At 45.7% G+C, this 23,329-nt stretch overlaps 1 protein-coding gene across 1 annotated transcript in view; it reads left to right on the top strand.

Annotated features, from left to right (window-relative positions):
• Positions 1–15,039, top strand: part of mboat4 (membrane bound O-acyltransferase domain containing 4) — a 41,717-nt gene extending 26,678 nt beyond the window's left edge. Inside the window, exons 3-4 of the mRNA XM_059971172.1 lie at positions 14,088–14,178; positions 14,467–15,039. Coding sequence (XP_059827155.1) covers positions 14,088–14,178; positions 14,467–15,039 — 664 coding nt within the window. The remainder of the gene's footprint in view (positions 1–14,087; positions 14,179–14,466) is intronic.
• Positions 15,040–23,329: the final 8,290 nt, after the last annotated feature.

Below are 23,329 nucleotides of genomic sequence, written 5' to 3' on the forward strand. Positions count from 1 at the left end.
TGGACTGCTCGTAAGACCACCGGGGTGGTCCCAGGTGCGACGGCCGGATGGGTCGATTGGTTCGTTGATTGAGCTCCAACGAGTGCACTAAACAGACTGACCTTTGATAAGTTGGCATCTTTTGTTTTTTTCCTTGTGTATATATATTGTATTGCCTACTATTTTTTTAATTTTAGTAAACTCTTTAAAGTGTATTTCATAACGGTATTTGTTGTGGGTTTGATACTGTTGGTGGGCGCGAGGCATTAACTCGATTCTCACAGCACCTGCGTGTACGGGAGGTGGGTTGGAGAGTGGCTGGATCTTCTTTTTCCCCTAGACATATACCAGCCTGTTGGGTAAGGGTTACACATCTAACTCAGCTTTATCTTAGCAACTGTGTACCTGATTGGAGTCTCTGTGCAGACAAAGATCTTTAAAGATCTTGCAATGCCAGTGTTGCTTGATGGAGGTCAACATAGTTCCAGTGTTTTCTGAGAGTCTGGGGAGTTGGACTTCATAGGTCTGGTATTTAACTGGAGGTTTATTTGATGGTGTTGGAGGTATTTAAAAAGGCCGATTCATGCCTTAGGACATTCTAAATCACATCATAGTCAATAATGTACTTCTGACGTGTAGTCATTATAGAAATTTACAACAATGTGAAACTGTTCAGGTAATTTCTTCATAGGCATACCCTGTCATCTCTGAAATAGCTGTGAATAGTCATCACAACCACAGTTGCTTTTGTTTTTGTTAACAAAATCTTTAGTTTATGTTAATATATTATCTCTAGTTCCATGTTAATGTATTATCTCTAGTTCATGGTAATATATTATCTTAAACACAAACTACACTGCAGATGCTGTGGTCAAAGCAACACGTACAAACACATTGCAGGAACTCAGCAGGTCAGGCAGCATCCGTGGAAATGAACAGTCAACGTTTTGGGCTGAGACCCTTCATCAGGACTGAAGAGGGACGGGGCAGGGGCCCTATAAAGAAGATGAGGAGAAGGCTGGTAGGTGCCAGGTGAAAAACCAGTAAGAGGAAAGATCAAGGGGTGGGGGAGGGGATAGGCAGGAAAGGTGAAGAAGGAATGTAAGGGGAAAACACTGTGTAGTAGAAGAAGGCAGAATGATGAGGGAGGTGATAGGCAGCTGGAGGAGGAGGCAGAGTGAAACTGGGATGGGGGAAGGGAGAGGGAGGGAATTACCAGAAGTTGAAGAATTCAGTGTTCATACCAAGGGGCTGGAGACTATCCATACGGTATATGAGGTGTTGCTCCTCCAACCTGAGTTTGGCCTCATCATGGCAGTAGAGGAGGCCATGTATAAACATATCCGAATGGGAATGTGAAGTAGAGTTGAAGTGGGTGGCAACCAGGAGCGGAGGTGCTCGATGAAGCGGTCCCCCAATCTGCGTCGGGTCTCGCCGATGTAGAGTAGGCCACACCGGGAGCACCAGATTCAATAGATGACCCCAACAGACTCAGAAGTGAAGTGTTGCCTCACCTGGAAGGACTGTTTGGGACCATGAATGGTGGTAAGAGAGAAGGTGTAGGGACAGGTGTAGCACTTTTGCTTGCAGGGATAAGTACCAGTTGGGAGATCTGTGCTCCCGGTGTGGCCTCCTCTACATCAATGAGACCCGACGCAGATTGGGGGACCGTTTTGTCAAGCACCTCCGCTCCGTCAGCTAACAGACAGGATCTCCTGGTTGCCACCCACTTCAACTCTGCTTCACATTCCCATTCGGATATGTCCATACATGGCCTCCTCTACTGCCATGATGAGGCCAAACTCAGGTTGGAGGAGCAAAACCTCACATACCATATGGATAGTCTCCAGCCCTTTGGTATGAACACTGAATTCTTCAACTTCTGGTAATTCTTCAACTTCTGGTCTTCTGGGAGGGACGCATGGACTAGGCAGTTGCGGAGGGAACGATCCCTGCGGAAAGCAGAGAAGGTAGAGAGGGAAAGATGTTCTTAGTGGTGGGGTCCTGTTGAAGGTGGCAGAGATTGTGGAGGATAATATGCTGGATCCAGAGGCTGGTGGGGTGGTAGGTGAGGACAAGGGGAACACGGTCCCTATTGTGGTGACGGGAGGATGGGGTGAGGGCCAAAGTGCGGGAAATGGAGGAGATGCGGGTCAGGGCATCATTGATTATGGCAGAAGGGAAACCATGATCCTTAAAGAAAGAGGACATTTGAGATGTCCTTGAATGGAAAGCCTCATCCTGGGAGCAGATGCGGCAGAGACGGAGGAACTGGGAATAGGGAATAGCATTTTTACATTTGGCAGTGGGAAGAGGTGTAATAAAGGCAGTTATGGTAGTCAGTGGGTTTATAGAAGATGTCAGTGGACAGTCTGTCTCCAGAGATTGAGACAAAGAGATCGAGAAAGGGGAGAGAAGTGTCAGAGATGAACCAAGTGAATTTGAAGCCTGGGTGGAAGTTAGAGGCAAAGTCGATGAAACTGACGAGCTCAGCAGGAAGCAGCACCAATGTAGTCATCAATGTAGCAAGGAAAAGTTGAGGAGCAGCACCAGTATAGATTTGGAGCATAGGATCTCAGGTTGGAGGAGCAACCTCATATACCGTCTGGGTAGTCTCCAGCCCCTTGGCATGAACATTGAATTCTCCAACTTCTGGTAATTCCCTCTCTCTCCCTTCCCCCATCCCAGTTTCACTCTACCTCCTCCTCCAGCTGCCTATCATCTCTCTCATGATTCTGCTTCTACTACACAGCGCTTTCACATTCCTTCTTCACCTTTCCTGCCTATCCCCTCCCTGCTTTCCCTCCCCCACCCCTAGATCTTTCCTCTGATTGGTTTTTCACCTTACACCCACCAGCCTTCTCCTTCCCACCCTCCCCCCACCTTCTTTATAGGGCCCCTGCCCCCTCCCTCTTCAGTCCTGATGAAGGGTCTCAGTCCAAAACGTTGACTGTTTGTTTCCATGGATGCTGCCTGACCTGCTGAGTTCCTCCAGCTTGTTTGTACGTGTTGCAATATATTATCTTTATCTTTAGTTCATGTTAATATATTTTCTATAGTTTATGTTAATATATTATCTCTAGCTCCATGTTAATATATTACCTCTCGTTCATGTTAATGTATTATCTCTAGTTCATGTCAATATATTATCTCTAGTTTATGTCAATATATAATCTCCAGTTCCATGAAGCCTAAAGTTAGTCAATGGGCTGCAGCACAGAAACTGATCCTACAGCACAACAAGCCCATGCCGACCAAGTTGTCCCATTTTCTCATATCCCCCTAAACCTTTCTCATCTATGTACCCATCCAAATGTCTTTTAATGTCATATTTGTACATGCCACTACCACTTTCTCAGCCAGCTTGTTGCATCTGTGCACCATCAGTGTGGCAAAAGTTGCCCCTTCTCACTATAAACAAATGCCTAATTTTAGACTCCCCTACCCTCAGAAACAAGATAGATTCTTTACCTTATTTATGCCCATCATGATTTTATAAACCTCGACAGCATCACTGCTCAGCTTTCTCCACTCCAGGGAAGACGTACTCACCTTTCCAAGCTCTGCATATAGTCCAAACTCTCTACTCTCAGTAATATCCTTGTTACGTCTGTAAAAGCAAGTAAGTTTTGCTATACCTCAATAAAATATTGGTTAGACCTCAAATGAAGCTCTGTGTTCAGTTCAGACTTACACACTTTTGGAATGATGACAAAGCACTGGGGAGGTTAAGGCAGAAATTGGCAAAAATGGCAGGAAATGGGATTATTAAATGCAGAGAAATTGGCATGGTTCCAATTAAAACAGAAGTTTAGATGTGAACTCAATAAAACTGTTTAAAATTATTAATTGTTTTGACTAGTTAAAAAAGTTTAAAGTGAATCATAAAAGACCAAAATGTGGCAAAGTGAAACACAAACTGGAGAAAATCTGCTGATGCTGGAAATCCAAGCAACACACACACACAAAATGCTGGAGGAACTCAGCAGGCCAGACAACAAAATGGGAAAGAGTAAACAGTTGACATTTTGGGCCGAGACCCTTCATCAGGTCTGAATTGTTGACTGTATATTCTTTTCCATGGATGTTAGCTGGCCTTCTGAGTTCCTCCAGCATTTTGAATGTGGCAAGATGAAACAAGTTTTACTCAGCAAATTGTTTTAATTATGATTGCATCTGCTGAACCAGGTGTACAATGTCCTGTGTATGTTACTCAAAATGGGTTTTTTTGGTTTGTTAAGAGTAGGAATGCTTCTTTGATAAGTGTTTCTCTCGCAGTTGTTTTGCTTTATACTTGTTGATATGGTAATTGTATTCATTTGTTAACCAATGGGGAATGTTATTTTGTCTTGTGAGGCTGGGAACTTGGGGGAGGGGTTTTTCGCGGGCTTTTGGGAGAGAGCGGGAGGAAGACGTCGAGGAAGGTGGACGTGCGCTGCACTGCTCGGAAGACCATCGGGCGTGGTCCTAGGTGCGAAGACATGGAGGTCGGAGGCAAGCGACGAGCGGTCGAATGGTTCGATGTTTGAGCTCCAACGATATGCACTAAACTGACTGAACCTTGATAAGTTGGCGCCTTTTTGTTTGTTTACCTTGCATATATATTGTATTGCCTAATACTCTTTTAATTTTAGTAAACTCTTTAAAGTGTATTTCATAATGGTATTCGTTGTGGGTTTGATGCTGTGGGCAGGCGCGAGGCATAAACTCGATTCTCACAGCACCTGCGTGTACGGGCGGTGGGATTGGTGTGTGGCTGGATCTCCTTTTCCCCTAGACATATACCAGCCTGTTGGGCAAGTGTTACACAGGTTAAAATGGAACATTCATGTGAAAAGGTGATATATACTTGAAGAGCTAAATAGAGCCGTAGGGAAAGAACAAGGGTAATTAACTGAAGAATACTAAATTGCTGATGTAAGTAAGGTAGGTCAAATTGTTTCCTGTGTAGAATCATTCTATGATTCTCCTTGATAAGGAAGTCTACACAGGAAGCTCATACTACAGGGACAATTTAGTGCTTGGAATGTGCTTTGTTGACTAGGTGGAGAAGGGTATTGATAGGAAGTGTCAGCATTTAATTACCCTTAAATCGAGCAGCTAATGGTCCAATTCAGCAGATGTCACACTGGGGATAAGTGTAGTTAAAATTTTCTTCACCAAAGGACAGTGGTGGGTCAGTGACATGGCTGGTAGAACTGCAGCCTCATGGCCCAGTGACCCGACTTCAATCATTGGTTAGCAAGTGCAATAGGCTATTAAGAAGGTAGAGGAATGTTGGCCATTAGAGGGAGGAGGCTCGACAGCCCAGTTGTCCTACTCTTGCTCTTATGTCCTTCTCAGATGAATGTTAGGTTGACTTAAATGCTGCAATCCAGCCTGTATTTACCATTTTCATTGGCAGATTATTCCACAATATCCACACTCGCTAAAGGAAGATATTCTCACACAGGTTTACCCTAACCTATTTCACCCTTCACCCTAAACCTCTGACCTCTATTTCTAGTCTCTCACAACCTCAGTGAAAAAAGTCTGCTTGCACTTACCCTATCTATGCCCCTCGTAATTTTGTATGCCTCAAACAAATCTTCCCTCACTCTCCTACACTCCAGGGAATAATGATGACAAGCAACTGAACCTTTTGATCCGGCCTCCCATGTGAGATCTTGCCAAAAACCTTGGTAAAGTCCTTGTAGACAATGTCCGCTGTCTTTCCTTCATCAGCTTCCTAGTAACCTTTGGGATCACAAAATGACCTTGTAGAGCAAGGCCGAAGAAAAAGAAGATAACTAAAAAGAAGTTATGTGCACTGAAGAATAATGGAGGAATCTGTGATTGGAGTCAGAGCCAGTGATGAACACTTATTGTCAGTACTTACTGAGGAGAAGAGGTTAGAGGATAGTGAAACAGATTCAAGAATGCTAATGTGCTGGGACATTTTGAGAATAGGGAGGAGGTAGTGCAACATCTTCTGAAAAGCATTCAGGTGGATGTGCCCAGGGTCTGAAGCCTATATCCCAGAATATTGATCAAAGCAAGTGAGGAGGCTGTTTGGGCTTTGACAGTGACCTTTGTGTTCCCACAAGCGAGGTCTAGGAGAACTGGAGAGTAGCAAGTATTGTGCCTTTGTTCAGGAAAGGAAATAGGGATAATCCTGGTCATTATAAGACAGAGAGGCTCACAACAGTGATAGGGAAGTCATTGGAGAGGATAATAATGAGTAAGATTTACGCACATTTGGAAAGGCATGGCCTGTTTAAGGACAGTCAGCATGGCTTTGTGTGGGGCAGGTCATGTTTTTTGAGGAAATGGCAGAGGAGGTTAATAAGGGTTAAGCAATGGTCTACATGGACTTTATTAATGCATTTGACAGGGTCCATTATGATGTGCAGTATAAAGATGTATAAGATCCTGTAAGTTGCCTGTTTAGACGCAGAGCTGGCTCGTTCATAGAAGACTGATTGTAGGGGTGAAAGACTGCTTTTCTGGCTGGAGGGCTGTGACTTGTAGCGTTTTGCGAGGATCCCTATGATTGTGATATAATGTATTTATTTTATTTAGAAATATGCAAGTAGGTAAGGTGGCAGTGAAGGCATATGAACACTTGTCTTCATTGGTAAGGTTGTTGCATGTAGGATTAGAGGTCATGCTGCCCTTACATAAAACTTTAGTCAGACTGCAAATGGAATATTGTGTGCTGTTCCCATGCACCATTACTGTGGGATTGTGGAAAAGGTGCGGTATGTGTTTTCCAGGATGTTTCCTGGATTGGAAGGTCTGAGCTAAAGGGTAGATAGGGTAAACTTGGGTTGCTCTCCTTCAAGCTGAGTGGACACCCAGTAGTGGTTTTCAAAACTATGAGAGGCGTAGATAGGGTGGAGTCAGAATTAGCTCTACAGGATAAAAATGTCAAACACCTGAAGTCAGAAGAGGGGAGGCTAAAGGTGACAAATTGTTTTTACACAAAGGGCTGCAGATGCCAGGAATGGGTTATCAGTGGTTATAATGAACTCTGTTTTTGTGGATTCATATATATATAAAGGGCTAGGAGGGATATGAATGGTGGAAATTTAATATAAAGTGGCATCAAGATCAGCACAACATCATGGGTGAAATGACCTGACCAGTGCTGTACTCTTCAACGTTAATCATATCGCATCTTAACTTCCTCCACTCCAGAGAAACAGACCTAGATTCTCCAGTCCATTTATAGCTGAAACGCTCCATCCCACGCAACATCCTGGTAAATTTCTTCTGCACGTTCTCCAGCACAATAACATCCTTCTTATACATTGCTGACAATAACTGCATAGATGTGCTGTACTCTGAGATTTGTACAATGTTTTATGAATTTGGATTATAACCGCCCTGCTCTTGTATCCAGTGACCCTACTGAAGATGTGTGGCATTCTGTATGCCTTCCAGCTCTGCCACCTTCAGAAACCTTTGGACTTGTATGCCAAAGGTCTCATGTTTCTCAATAGTCCTTAATAACCTCTTGTTCATGGTATAGTGTATGTTCATTAGAACTTCAAATTCCATCACCTTACATTTATCAGGATTAAATTCTACCTGCTATTTTCCAGCTTATTTCACCAATGCAACAAATGGCTGTTCACCTTCCTTCTTAAGAATGCTATGGACTCGATCCAAGACATTCCTGACCTTGGCACCTGGGTGGCAACATTCCATCTAGGAATCTCACTCTTAACAACAGAACCTCCTCTCTGTTTGCCTGATGTATGAATCCCCTGTCACTGCAACTTGTCTTTTTCCCCCTTTCCCTTCTGATTCACAGAGCCTGACTCCATCCCAAAGATATATAACCATATAACAATTACAGCACAGAAACAGGCCATCTCGGCCCTTCTAGTCCATGCCGAACATTTACTCTCACCTAGTCCCACTGGCCCACACTCAGCCCATAATCCTCCATTCCTTTCCTGTCCATATACCTATCCAATTTTACTTTAAATGACAATACCGAACCTGTCTCTACCACTTCTACTGGAAGCTCATTCCACACAACGACCATTCTCTGAATAAAGAAATTCCCCCTTGAGTTACCCTTAAACTTTTGCCCCCTAACTCTCAACTCATGTCCTCTTGTTTGAATCTCCCCAACTCTCAATGGAAAAAGCCTATCCACGTCAACTCTATCTACCCCCCTCATAATTTTAAATACCTCTATCAAGTCCCCCCTCAACCTTATACGCTTCGAAGAATAAAGACCTAACTTGTTCAACCTTTCCCTGTAACTTGGGTGCTGAAATGCAGGTAACATTCTAGTAAATTTTCTCTGTGCTCTCTCTATTTTGTTGACATCTTTCCGATAATTCGATGACCAGAACTGTACACATTTCTCCAAATTCGGCCTTACCAATGCCTTGTACAATCTTAACATTATATCCCAACTCCTGTACTCAATGCTCTGATTTATAAAGGCCAGCATACCAAAAGCTTTCTTCACCACCCTATCCACCTGAGATTCCACCTTCAGGGAACTATGCCCCATTATTCCTAGATCACTCTGTTCTACTGCATTCCTCAATGCCTTACCATTTACCATGTATGTCCTAATTGGATTATTCCTACCAAAATGTAGCACCTCACACTTAACAGCATTAAACTCCATCTGCCATCGTTCAGCCCACTCTTCTAACTGGCCTAAATCTCTCTACAAGCTTTGAAAACCTACTTCATTATCCACAACGCCACCTACCTGTCACGAGGTGGGGACAAGGGTGCTGGGAGAGGACCCACACGCGGGACACAAACACGTCTTTCTTAGGTATAATAAAATAGCATTTATTACTCGTTACACAGAAGATCGGGAAATCGAGGACGAAGAGAAACACAAACCTCGGACTAGTGGACTAGAAACTTGGACTTGGACGGGGGAACATGGACAGCCCTGGATCTTGGACTTGGACGAGGGAACGTGGACAGCCACGGACCTTGGACTTGGACGGGGGAACATGGACAGCCCTGGATCTTGGACTTGGACGAGGGAACGTGGACAGCCCTGGACCTTGGACTTGGACGGGGGAACATGGACAGCCCTGGACCTTGGACTTGGACGAGGGAACGTGGACAGCCCTGGACCTTGGACTTGGACGGGGGAACATGGACAGCCACGGACCTTGGACTTGGACGGGGGAACATGGACAGCCCTGGACCTTGGACTTGGACGGGGGAACATGGACAGCCACTGACCTTGGACTTGGACGGGGGAACATGGACAGCCCTGGACCTTGGACTTGGACGAGGGAACATGGACAGCCCTGGACCTTGGACTTGGACGGGGGAACATGGACAGCCCTGGATCTTGGACTTGGACGAGGGAACATGGACAGCCCTGGACCTTGGACTTGGACGGGGGAACATGGACAGCCACTGACCTTGGACTTGGACGAGGGAACGTGGACAGCCCTGGACCTTGGACTTGGACGGGGGAACATGGACAGCCCTGGACCTTGGACTTGGATGGGGGAACATGGACAGCCCTGGACCTTGGACTTGGACGGGGGAACATGGACAGCCCTGGACCTTGGACTTGGACGAGGGAACGTGGACAGCCACGGACCTTGGACTTGGACGGGGGAACGTGGACAGCCCTGGACCTTGGACTTGGACGAGGGAACGTGGACAGCCCTGGACCTTGGACTTGGACGGGGGAACATGGACAGCCCTGGATCTTGGACTTGGACGGGGGAACGTGGACAGCCCTGGACCTTGGACTTGGACGGGGGAACGTGGACAGCCACGGACCTTGGACTTGGACGGGGGAACATGGACAGCCCTGGACCTTGGACTTGGACGAGGGAACATGGACAGCCCTGGACCTTGGACTTGGATGGGGGAACATGGACAGCCACAGACCTTGGACTTGGACGAGGGAACGTGGACAGCCCTGGACCTTGGACTTGGACGGGGGAACATGGACAGCCACGGACCTTGGACTTGGACGGGGGAACATGGACAGCCCTGGACCTTGGACTTGGACGGGGGAACATGGACAGCCCTGGACCTTGGACTTGGACGGGGGAACATGGACAGCCCTGGACCTTGGACTTGGACGGGGGAACGTGGACAGCCCTGGACCTTGGACTTGGACGGGGGAACATGGACAGCCACGGACCTTGGACTTGGACGGGGGAACGTGGACAGCCCTGGACCTTGGACTTGGACGGGGGAACGTGGACAGCCACGGACCTTGGACTTGGACGAGGGAACGTGGACAGCCCTGGACCTTGGACGGGGGAACGTGGACAGCCCTGGACCTTGGACTTGGACGGGGGAACGTGGACAGCCCTGGACCTTGGACTTGGACGAGGGAACGTGGACAGCCACGGACCTTGGACTTGGACGAGGGAACGTGGACAGCCCTGGACCTTGGACTTGGACGGGGGAACATGGACAGCCCTGGACCTTGGACTTGGACGGGGGAACGTGGACAGCCCTGGATCTTGGACTTGGACGGGGGAACATGGACAGCCCTGGATCTTGGACTTGGACGGGGGAACATGGACAGCCCTGGACCTTGGACTTGGACGGGGGAACGTGGACAGCCCTGGACCTTGGACTTGGACGGGGGAACATGGACAGCCCTGGACCTTGGACTTGGACGAGGGAACGTGGACAGCCCTGGACCTTGGACTTGGACGGGGGAACGTGGACAGCCCTGGACCTTGGACTTGGACGGGGGAACGTGGACAGCCCTGGACCTTGGACTTGGACGAGGGAACGTGGACAGCCCTGGACCTTGGACTTGGACGGGGGAACATGGACAGCCCTGGACCTTGGACTTGGACGGGGGAACATGGACAGCCACTGACCTTGGACTTGGATGGGGGAACGTGGACAGCCCTGGACCTTGGACTTGGACGAGGGAACGTGGACAGCCCTGGACCTTGGACTTGGACGGGGGAACATGGACAGCCCTGGACCTTGGACTTGGACGGGGGAACGTGGACAGCCACTGACCTTGGACTTGGACGAGGGAACGTGGACAGCCCTGGATCTTGGACTTGGACGGGGGAACATGGACAGCCCTGGACCTTGGACTTGGACGGGGGAACATGGACAGCCCTGGACCTTGGACTTGGACGGGGGAACGTGGACAGCCACGGACCTTGGACTTGGACGGGGGAACGTGGACAGCCCTGGACCTTGGACTTGGACGAGGGAACGTGGACAGCCCTGGACCTTGGACTTGGACGGGGGAACATGGACAGCCCTGGACCTTGGACTTGGACGGGGGAACGTGGACAGCCACGGACCTTGGACTTGGACGGGGGAACGTGGACAGCCCTGGACCTTGGACTTGGACGAGGGAACGTGGACAGCCCTGGACCTTGGACTTGGACGGGGGAACATGGACAGCCCTGGACCTTGGACTTGGACGGGGGAACGTGGACAGCCCTGGACCTTGGACTTGGACGAGGGAACGTGGACAGCCCTGGACCTTGGACTTGGACGAGGGAACGTGGACAGCCACGGACCTTGGACTTGGACGAGGGAACGTGGACAGCCACGGACCTTGGACTTGGACGAGGGAACGTGGACAGCCACGGACCTTGGACTTGGACCCTGGGGACTGGGACTGCCACAGCCCTTGGGGAGCAATGGGTAGAAAGGGAGGAACCCCCACTGGGCAGCGGCAGTCCCGCCGGACCTGCCCGACGGAGACAACGGGCAGGAACATCGGGTCAGGACTCCGCCTTCCACTCAGGCACCGCGCCGGGACTCTACTTCAGGGGGTAGACACAGACACTGGGCATGACATGGAGCCGGGACTCCACCTTCAGCTCAGGCACGGAGCTGGGTCTCTTCTTCGGGGTAGACACAAACAAGGGGCATAAACGTCGAGTCAGGACTCCACTTTCAACTCACCCCTGGTAGATTGACCTTGCCCGGACCCAGTCTGGCGACGGAAGGCAAATTGCTGGTACTCTGATGCGGGCTGGATCACTCTGGCTTGTAGCAGCGGTGACTTGCGAAGGCTTCTTAACACTCTCGCCCTGAACGGCTAAAGCCTGGGGCTTATAAGCTGCCGGATCGGGTCACAGGTAGATTACCTTGATTGCCAAGCTCAAGGGACATGTGAAACAGAATTAGAAGGGAACAAGGCGTCAATGGTGAGGATCGCAGCCTAACTGAATTTAAAGGGGAACCAATCCGGACCATGACACTACCTTAGTTTCACCTGCATTCTTACTAATCCAATTTACCACCCCATCATCCAGATCATTAATGTAAATGACAAACAACATTGGACCCAGTACAGATCCCTGAGGCACACCACTAGTCACAGGCCTCCAACCAGACAAACAGTTATCCACCACTACTCTCTGGCATCTCCCATCCAGCCACTGTTGAATCCATTTTACTACTTCAATATTAATACCCAATGATTGAACCTTCCTAATTAACCTTCCATGTGGAACCTTGTCAAAGGCCTTACTGAAGTCCATATAGACAACATCCACTGCTTTACCCTCATCAACTTTCCTTGTAACCTTTATCAAACAATTCAATAAGATTTGTCAAACATGACCTGCCACACACAAATCCATGTTGACTGTTCCTAATCAGAACCTATCTATCCAGATAACTATATATACCATCTCTAAGAGTACTTTCCATTAATTTACCCGCCACTGATGTCAAACTGACAGGCCTATAATTGCTAGGTTTACTATTAGAACCCTTTTTAAACAATGGAACCACATGAGCAATACGCCAATCCTCCGGCACCATCCCTGTTTCTAATGACATTTGAAAGATGTCTAATGACATTTGAAAGATCTGATTGTTGCAGTTTACCCTGGTAGATTACCCACCCCACAACAGTATCCAAAGCAGTATATTTGCTATTGAGGAGAACTGCACTGGCTGCCTAACCCCTTTGCCTCTCCCGATGGTTTCCCAGTTACTTGTGTGCTGTACTTTAGGTATAACTGTATCCCTGTATCTCCTCTATATCAACCACTCTATCTCTCTAATAACCTGAGGATTTTTTACTTCCAGCTCTAGTTCCTTAATGCTGCTGGTAAGAAGCTGTGGCAGGAAGCACTGTTTAGTTGTCACGGATACTGGAGATCTGCCTGTCTTCCCATATCCTGCAAGAGGAGCACTCCACTATACTGACTGTCAATCTCATTGCTTTCCAATAGGAAAGGAAAGGAAGCGAGACGGATGGAAGGGAGGGAGAAAGGAATGAAGGAAGTCTACCCTGGTCTCCATCTCTTGAGCCAAAGCCTCAGCTTGCCTCTCTAATCCAGGCCCACCCCCACAGTTGCTGTTCCACTCAAACCTAACTTTTTTATTGCCCCTTGCCAAACACCAAAAACCCAAACGATCTCAAGCTCTGTGGAAAGTCCTGACAGACCCCTTCCACTTTTTAAGTCTGGTGTATTTACTCTCCACAAGGCCACTCTTGTTGACACTAGCCATTTAATTTTGAAAATTGGCATGATAGTATAGCAGTCAGCACAGTGCTTTACAGTACCAGTGATCCAGGTTCTATTCCCCCCATTGTTTGTAAGGTTTTTGTTTCCCCCACAGTCCAAAGACATACCGATTTCTAGGTTAATTGTTCATTGTAAAAAATTGTCCCAGGATTAGTGCAGGGTTAAATGGGGGTTGCTGGCTGATGTGGCTCCTATTGCTGGAAGGCCCTATTCCATGCTATCTCAATAAAATAAATAACATTTTACTAAATTCATATAGTGCTGGCAGCTACATATACTCGTTGGTACATATCCCTCGTCCATCAGCCCTGGCCTCTAAATTGGTCGTCAACACGTTGCTTCTGTACTCAAATGCTAAGGATAAATGGAGAATCAGGTGGGTTGAATGACCTCCCTATCTGTACTGTACACAGATGGGAATAATCTGTTCTTCATATTGTGCATATGTATAGACAGACTGCTTGGGCTAAGAGACCAACACTGAAGCAAAATCACCTGACAATAACGTTCCTTCTGGTGTTTGTATTTGTGCATTCTGTTTTCATTCATTATTCCATCAAAAGTTGAATTTCCATCGTAAAAGATGAATGTAATACACCCATTTGAGAGATCTCTGCTTTATTTCACTTCCAGATTCTTAATAGCACTGTCAGCTCTGATGCTGTTAACACAAAGAATAACATCAACGTCATTGGATGTTCACGAAGGAGAAATCACAGTTCCAGTTAGAATTATGCAGAAAAACCTCCTCGATTCTGAAATGCTCCATAGTTTTCTATTACATCTGAGCTATATGCTGCATTTTCCTGCACTATTTGGAGGGCCTTTGTGTACTTTTAAAATATTCAAAATTCATGTTGAAAATCTTGTAAGAACTGATCTGAAGTGCATCAGCAGTCCTTTGTGGCCATTTTTTAAAAAGTGCATGTCATTTTTTTTCTTGTCATGCTTGAGAATATGTATTAGAAACTACATCCTTAACCAAGGGCCCCTTCAGTGGAATGCTCCTAAGGATATTTTATTAATCTGGATTACAGCTTTAACATTCAGGTTAGCATATTATTCCCAATGGTTTCTCAATGAATCTCTTATGAATTTAATTGGCTTGGGACTGGAAAACAAGACTGAAAAAGCTACACTCTCTGATACTGATATCTGGACACTTGAAACAACCGATAAGATTTCTGAGATTGCTCGAGCTTGGAACAAAACTACAGCTCTTTGGTTGAGAAGGATGGTGTTTCAACGCAGCAAAGTCCAGCCTCTGCTGTCAACGTTTGCCTTTTCAGCTTGGTGGCATGGTCTTCACCCAGGACAGATCTTCGGATTTATCCTGTGGGCTATCACAGTTCAAGCAGACTATTATATTCATCAATATTTGAATTCTGTTACTGTGAGATCTAGGTTTCTGAGATTTTTCTATAAACCTCTGATGTGGGTGCAAACCCAGCTGATTACTGCATATATTTTGGTAGCTGTGGAGCTACGAAGTTTTTCTTGTGTGTTAATCCTATGCAAGTCTGCATGTGCAGTCTCCCCTTTACTGTATGTGCTATTGCTAATTTACTTGGCAAACAAAAAATAAAGGTCATTATCAATTTATCACATGCTTCTCCGTTATTTCTCACCTGAATCTGATAGTGTGACTTCCTGCTTTTAAATAATCTGTCACAATTGTAATGGGGGACTTCAATATGCAAGGAGATTGGGAAAATCAGATAGGCATTCAACAAATTTCCTCCAATGCCAATGAGATGTTTTTTTGGAGCAGCTTACACTTGAGTCTACTCAGGGAAAGGTTATCTTAGATCGTGTGTTGTGTAATAATCCAAATCTTATTAAGGAACTTAAGATAAAGGAACCCCTAGGAGGCAGTGATGATAATATGACTGAATTCATACTGCAATTTGAGAGGGAGAAGCAGAAGTTGCATGTATCAGTCTCACAATGGAATAAAGGAAATGAGAAGAGAGGAGCCTGCGCAGGTAGATTAGAGGAGGATACTGGCAGGGATGACAGCAGAGCAGAGGTGCCTGAAGTTTCTGGGAAATAGTTCACAAGATGCAAGATAGATGTGTCCCACAGAGGAAGAAGTTCTCAAATGACAGGGTTAGGCAACGGTGGCTGACAAGGGAAGTTAAGGACTGTATAAAAAACCAAGGAAAGGGCATATAAGGTAGCAAAAGTGATTGAAAGTTGAATGATTAGGAAGCTTTTAAAAGGGCAACTAAAAAAAGCTAAATGAAAGGAAAAGATAAAGTATGAGGGAAAACTAGCTGATAACATAAAGCAGGAACTAAATGTTTTTTCAGTTATTCAAAAGAGAGGTGAGAGTTGATATTGGACCACTGGAAAATTATGCTACTGAGGTAGCAATGGGGTCAAGAAAAATGGCAGATGGCAGATGAAATTAATGGGTACTTTAAATCAGTCTTCATTGTGGAAGACACTAGCAGTGTGCCAAAAGTTCGTGAGTGTCAGGGAGCAGGAGTGACTGCCATTGCTATTACAAAGGAAAAATTGCAAGGCAAACTCGAGGGACTTCAGGTGGATAAGTCATCTGGACCAGATGGACTACATCTCAGTGTCCTGAGAAGGGTTGCTGAAGAGATAACAGAAGTATTAGTCACGATCTTTCAAGAATCATTTGATTCTGGCATGGTCTCAGAGGACTGGAAGATTGCAAATGTCCCTCCACTCCTTTAGAAGGGAGGAAGGAAATTATAGGCCAGTTAGCCTAACCTCAGAGGTTGGGAAAGTGTTGGAGTCCATTATGAAGGATGAAGTTTTAGGGTACTTGGAAACTAATGATAAAATAAGTCAAAGTCAGCATGGTTTCTGTCAAAGGAAACCTTTTCTGACAGATCTTTTAGAGTTCCTCGATGTAGTAACAAGCAGGGCGGACAAAGGAGAGGTAGTGGATGTCATTTACTTGGATTTTCAGAAGGTGTTTGATAAGGTGCCACACATGAGACTGTTTAACAAGCTAAAATCCTATGGCAATACAGGGAAGATACTGGCATGGATAGCAGAATGGCTGACAGGCAGGAGGCAGTGAGTGGGAATAAAAGGAGCCTTTTCTGGTTGGCTGCCAGTGACTAAAGGTGTTCCTCAGGGGTCAGTATTGGAACCACTACTTTTCATATTGTTTGTCAAAGATTTAGATAATAGAATTGATGGCTTTGTGGCAAAGTTTGTGGATGATACGAAGATCGGTAGAGGGGTAGGTAGTGCTAAGGAAGCAATGCGATAGCAGGAGGACTTATAGAAATTGGAAAACTGGACAAAAATGGTGAATGGAATACAGTTTGGGAAATATATGATAATGCTGCTTAACAAGATAAAACCCTACGGTGTTACAGGAAAGAAAGCAGCTTGGATAGAGGAATGGCTGACAGACAGCAGGCAGCTAGTGGGAATTAAGGAGACCTTTTCTGGTTGACTAACAGTGACTAGTGGTGTTCCTCAGGGGTCAGTATTGGGACCCCCAATACTGGGGCTCATAGTTTCAGAACAATAATGCACAGCAACAGACCCTTCAGCCCATCTAGTCCATGCTGAACTATTATTCTGCATCATCCCATTACCCTACACTGGGAACATAGCTCTTTATATCTTTCCCACCAATCTACCTATCCAAATTTGTCTTAAATGTTGAAATTGAACCCACATCCACCACTTCCTGTGGCAGTTTGTTCAACATGTTTATACCCCTCTAAGTCAAGCCCTTTAGCTATTATCCAAAATGGGCAACTTGTTCAAACTTTGTCCATGGGATCCCAGGCAAGTTGGTAAATTTTCTCCTAAGCTAACTGACAGAGGGTGGTGGTGGAGGTTTGCATTATGATTTAATGCCTGTAGCTCATGGTGTTCCCCAGGTATCAGTGCTAGGATTCTTGCTGTTTGCGATTAATTTGAATAGTTTGTATGTGGATGTAGGTGGTTTGATCATTAAGTTTACAGATGGCTTGAAGGTTGGTGGAATTGTCAATTGAACAGAGGCGTCAGGCTGACATCGATGCATTAGTTGAAATGAGCTGAAAAATAGCATTTAATCAGGTTTATTATCACCAGCATGTACTGTGAAATCTGTTAACACCAACAGTTCAATGCCATACATGACAATATAGAAAAAAAGTAAATCAATTACATTGTGTGTGTGATATATATATATATCACACACACAATGTAATTGATTTACTTTTTTATATATTATTTCTGTCTTTGCACTGTTTTTTAATCTGTTTAATATATAGTGTGTATATTAAACAGATTAAAACAGTGCAAAAACAGAAATAATATATATTTAAAAAGTGAGGTAGTTTTCATGTTTCAATGTCCATTTGGGAATCAGCTAGCAGAGGGGAAGGAGCTGTTCCTGAACCACTGAGTGTGTGCCTTCAGGCTTCTGTATATTCTACCTGCCAGTAACAATGAGAAGAGGGCATGTCCTGGGTGCTGGGGGTCCTTAATAATGGATGTTGCCTTTCTGATACACTTCTCCTTGAAGATGTTCTGGGTACCACAGAAGCTAGTATGCAAGATGGAGCTGACTAATTTTACAGATTTCTGTAGCTTCTTTCGGTCCTGTGCAGTAGCCTGCCCTCCCCCCTCCCTGTACCAGACAGTGATGCAGCCTGTCAGAATGCTCTCCACAGTGCACCTATAGAAGTTTTCAAGTGTTGTAGTTGATAAACCACATCTCTTCAAACTCCCAATGAAATATAGCCACTACCTTGCCTTCTTTATAGCCTGGTTCGGACCTGGTTAGATCCTCAGAGATCTTAAAACCCAGGAACTTGAAACTGCTCACTCTCTCCACTTCTGATCCTTCTATGAGGATTAGTGCGTGCTCCTTCATCTTATCCTTCCTGAAGTCAACAATCAGCTCTTACTGATGTTGAGTACAAGGTTGTTGCTGCAACACCATGCATTTAGCTGGTATATCACACTCTTGATCTAGTCGCACAGTCATGGGTAAAGAGAGAGTAAAGCAATGGGCTAAGCACACACCCCTGAGGTTGATCGTCAGCAAGGAGGAGATGTTATCACCAATCAGCATAGATTGTGGTCTTCCAGTTAGGAAGTCAAGGATCCAATTGCAGAGGGAGGTACAGAGGCCCAGGTTCTGCAACTTGTCAATTGGGATTATGGGAACGATGGTGTTAAAGTCCTGACATAGGTGTTTGTATTGTGCAGGTGGTATAAGACCACATGAAGAGCTATAGACCTATTGTGGCGATAGGCAAATTGCAGTGGGTCCACATCCTTGCTGAGGCAGGAGTTCATTCCAGCCATGACCATCCTCTCAAAGCACCTCATCACCATAGATATAAGTGCTACTGGGTGATAGTCATTAAGGCAGCTCACACTACATTTCTTAGGCACTGGTATAATTGTTGCCTTTTTGAAGCAGGTGGGAACTTTCGACTAAAGCAGTGAGAGGTTGAAAATGTCCTTGAATACTCCTGCTAGTTGGATGGCACAGGTTTTCAGAGCCTTACTAGGTACTCCATCAGGGCCTTTCACTCTGCGAGGGGTCATCCTCCTTAAAGACTGCCTAACATTGACCTCCGAGACAGAGATCACAGAGTCACTGGGTCACCGGGTCACAGGGATCTTCATAGCTGTAGTTACATTCTCCCTTTCAAAGCAGGCATATCTGGTAGTGAAGCAGCACTGCCATTCATGCTATTTGGTTTTCCTTTGTAGGAAGTAAGAACTGTACCAAGTAGAATTTAATCCTGATAAATGTAAGGTGATGGAATTTGAAGTTCTAATGAACATACACTATACCATGAACAAGAGGTTATTAAGGACTATTGAGAAACATGAGACCTTTGGCATACAAGTCCAAAGGTTTCTGAAGGTGGCAGAGCTGGAAGGCATACAGAATGCCACACATCTTCAGTAGGGTCACTGGATACAAGAGCAGGGCGGTTATAATCCAAATTCATAAAACATTGTACAAATCTCAGAGTACAGCACATCTATGCAGTTATTGTCAGCAATGTATAGGAAGGATGTTATTGTGCTGGAGAACGTGCAGAAGAAATTTACCAGGATGTTGCCTGGGATGGAGCGTTTCAGCTACAAGGACGGACTGGAGAGTCTAGGTCTGTTTCTCTGGAGTGGAGGAATTAACGTTGAACAGTACAGCACCAGTCAGGTCATTTCACCCATGATTTTGTGCTGACCTTGATGCCACTTTATACATTTTATATTAAATTTCCACCTTCATTCATAATTCATATCCCTCCTAGCCCTACCCACACACACACACACACACACACACACACACACACACACACACACACACACACACACACACACACACACACACACACACACACACACACACACACACACACACACACACACACTATAATTCCCTTTCTTCTGCCTCCCTCACTTCTTGAAGAGTGGAGTGATATTTGCAATTTTCCAGTATTCTGGAATCAGTCAAGAATCTAGTGATTTTCAATAGGTCATTACTAATACCACTACAATCTCTTCAGCCACCTCCTTCAGAGCCATGGGGTGCATTCCATCTGGTCCAGGCGAATAATCTATCTTTAGACTTTTCAGATTCCCAAGAACCTTCTCCCTAATAATGCCAACTTCACTCTCTTCTTCCCCTGACACATTCGATCTTTCAGCATACTGCTAGAGACTTCCACAGATGAAAAATACTTATTCAGTTCATCCGCAGTTTCATTGTCCCCCATTACTACTGCTCCAGCATCATTTTCCAGCAGTCTGATATTTACTCTCACCTCTCTTTTACCCTTTATAAATCTGAAGAAACTTTTGGTATCCTTTTTAATATTATTGGCCAGCATTCCTTCATATTCCATCTTTTCCCTCTTTATGACTTTTTTAGTTGCCTTCTGTTGGTTTTCCCAATTGTCTAGCATCCCACTGATTTTGGTTCCATTATATACCCTTTTTTTGGTTGTTGTGTTGGCTTTGACTTCTCTTGACAGCCATAGTTGTGTCACTTTAGAATACCTCTTTGACTTTGATGTATAGATCCTGCAGCTTCTGAGTGCTCCCAGAAATGGCAGCATTGCTGCTCTCACATCATCCCTGCCAGTATCCTCTTCCAATCAGCTTTGACCAGCTCTTCTCTCAAGCCTCTGAAATTCCCTTAGCTCCATGGTGATACCGATACATCTGACTTTAGCTTCTCTCTCTCAAATTGTAAGGTGAATTCTATTCAATTATGATCACTGGCCCCTAAGGGAGCCAGTGGAGTTTACCTTAAGCTCTTTAATCAATTCCGGGTCATTGCATATCACCCACCCCAGAATAGTTGATCCTCTATTGGGCTCAACCTCGATCTGCTCTAAAAAGCCATCTTGTAGGCATTCGACAAATTCCCTATCTTGGGATCCAGCACCAACTTGATTTTTGCAATTTACCTGCATAGTGAAATTCCCCATGATTATTATAACATTGTCCTTTGACATGCCTTTTCTATCTCCTATTGTAATTAGTAGCACACATCCTGGCTACTGTTTGGAGCTCTGCAGTTTCTTAGCTCTACCCACAACCATTCTATATCTTCCAATCCTGTGTCACTTCTTTCTGAGGATTCCCTAACTTACACATCTTGCAGGAAGAGAATTCCAGTGCCCTGACTGCCTTTTTATCTACTTGAGATCACAGAGAGAATTGGAGGCAGTTGCTTGTGGAGTTTAATTGCCAGTTTTAAAAAGCAAACTGGCCCTCTTGGGAATTTCTACAGCACATGTGATGGGGAGACAGTTGGAGACAGTTGCTTGTTGGAGTTTAAGCACCAGTTTTAAAAAGAGAGTGGGGCCTGTCACAACTCAGCAGGGCTGAGCTTGAGAGTATTTAGCTTATTAGGCAATTGGCAAGGGCTAAAAAAAGAAGTTAGGTTTAAATGGATCGGCCAGTGTAAGAAAAGCCATTGTTGGAGTTGGTCAGGGGCAAAGTGGGAAACTGAGTCATTGACTCAAGCAGATTCGGCATGAAGAGGCAGAGACTAGAGAGTACAAAAAAGCTGGATGAACTCAGCAGGTCGGGCAGCATCCGTTGAAAGAAGCAGTCAACGTTTCGGGTCGAAACCCTTCGTCAGGACTAAGGAGGGGGCAGGGGCCCTTTAAAGAAGGTGGGGAGAGGGTGGAAAACCAATCAGAGGAAAGATCAAGGGGTGGAGGAGGGGAAGCAGGGAGGGGATAGGCAGGAGAGGTGAAGAAGGAATCTAAGGGGAAAGCACTATGGGTAGTAGAAGAAGGCAGAGTCATGAGAGGTGATAGGCAGCTAGAAGAGGAGACAGAGTAGAGGTGGGATGGGGAAGGGAGAGGGAGGAAATTACCAGAAGTTGGAGAATTCAATGTTCATAGCAAGGGGCTGGAGACTACCCAGACAGTATATGAGATGTTGTTCCTCCAACTGAAGTTTGGCCTCATCATGGCAGTAGAGGAGGCCATGTATGAACATATCTGAATGGGAATGTGAAGGAGAGTTGAAGTGAGTGGCAACTGGGAGATCCTGTCTGTTGTGGCTTGACAAAGCGGTTCCCCAATATGCGTCGGGTCTCGCCGATGTAGAGGAGGCCGCAAACGGGAGCACCAGATGCAATAGACAACTCAAACAGACTCACAAGTGAAGTGTTGCCTCACCTGGAAGGACTGTTTGAGGGCTCCTGTCAGGCTTCTCCTTCTTTCTTGCTTATTGCACAGTTACAGGATTGGGAATGACTGTCATGGCAGTGTAGTGCTCCTCTTGCAAGATGTAGGAAGACAAGGAGACTTTCAGTATCGCTGATGACTACATCTACAAGAAGTGTATCCAGCAGCAGCTTCTTACTGACTCCATTAGGGAACTGGAGCTGGGTCTGTATGAAGTCTGCATTATTCAAGAGACTAAGGAGGAGCTACAGGGTGGTAGTTACAACTAAGTTGCAGGAAGCAGGTAACAACCTCCTTGTCTGATTGTCAGGAAAGATAACAGCAGATAGGACACAGTACCCCTGTGGTCATTCCCCTCAATAATAAGTACACCACTTGTATACCAATAATGCATATGAGAGTCCCAAGGCAGCTACTGAAGTGGTTGTGAGGAAAGTAGATATTAAGCCCATATATAAGGATACTGTTGTAAGGGGAGCACAAGCTACTGGGGAGCCTGCTGTGACCAGGTCTTTGGCACAGAGTCTGGATATGTGATACAGAGGGAATTGGAGACAAGAGGTGAGCAGTGGTGACAGGGGATTCACTGGTTAGGGGAACAGACAGGATGTTCTGTGGACAGGTACAAGATTCCCAGATGCTATGTTGCCTCCTAGGTTCCAGGGTCAGGGACATCTTGGTTCAAGACTACAACATTCTAAAAGGAGAGAGTAATGTGGATTGTGATCCACATCCGTAACAATGATACAGGCAGAAAGGGTGATGAGGTCCTGCAAAGTGAGTTCAGGGAGTCAGCTGCTAAATTAAAGGGCAGGACTTGCAGGATGGTGACTTCAGGACTGCTACCTGTGCCACATGCTAGTGAGGCTAGAAATAGGAAAATAATACAGTTGAACATGAAACTAAGGAGATGGTGCTGGAGGGAGGGTTCTTTTCCAGGGAAAGTGGGATCTGTGCAGATGGGAAGGTTTGCACCTGAACAGCAGGAGCACCAATATCCTCATGGGAAGATTTGCTGGTGCAGCAGTAAGGGGTATAAACTTGAGTTGCAGAGTAGTGTAAACGAGAGTCCCAGGGCAGCTAGTGAAGTGGTTGTGTGGAAAGTAGATGTTAAGCCCATATATAAGGACAGGAACTAAAAGCAATGTTCGAGGTTGATCCAGAAATCTGAAGCCACTTACCCTTGCACCAGTTCCTCAGCCATGCATTCATCTT

The sequence above is a fragment of the Hypanus sabinus genome, chromosome 5 (assembly GCF_030144855.1).
Source record: "Hypanus sabinus isolate sHypSab1 chromosome 5, sHypSab1.hap1, whole genome shotgun sequence".
NCBI classification, from domain to species: Eukaryota; Metazoa; Chordata; class Chondrichthyes; order Myliobatiformes; family Dasyatidae; genus Hypanus; species Hypanus sabinus.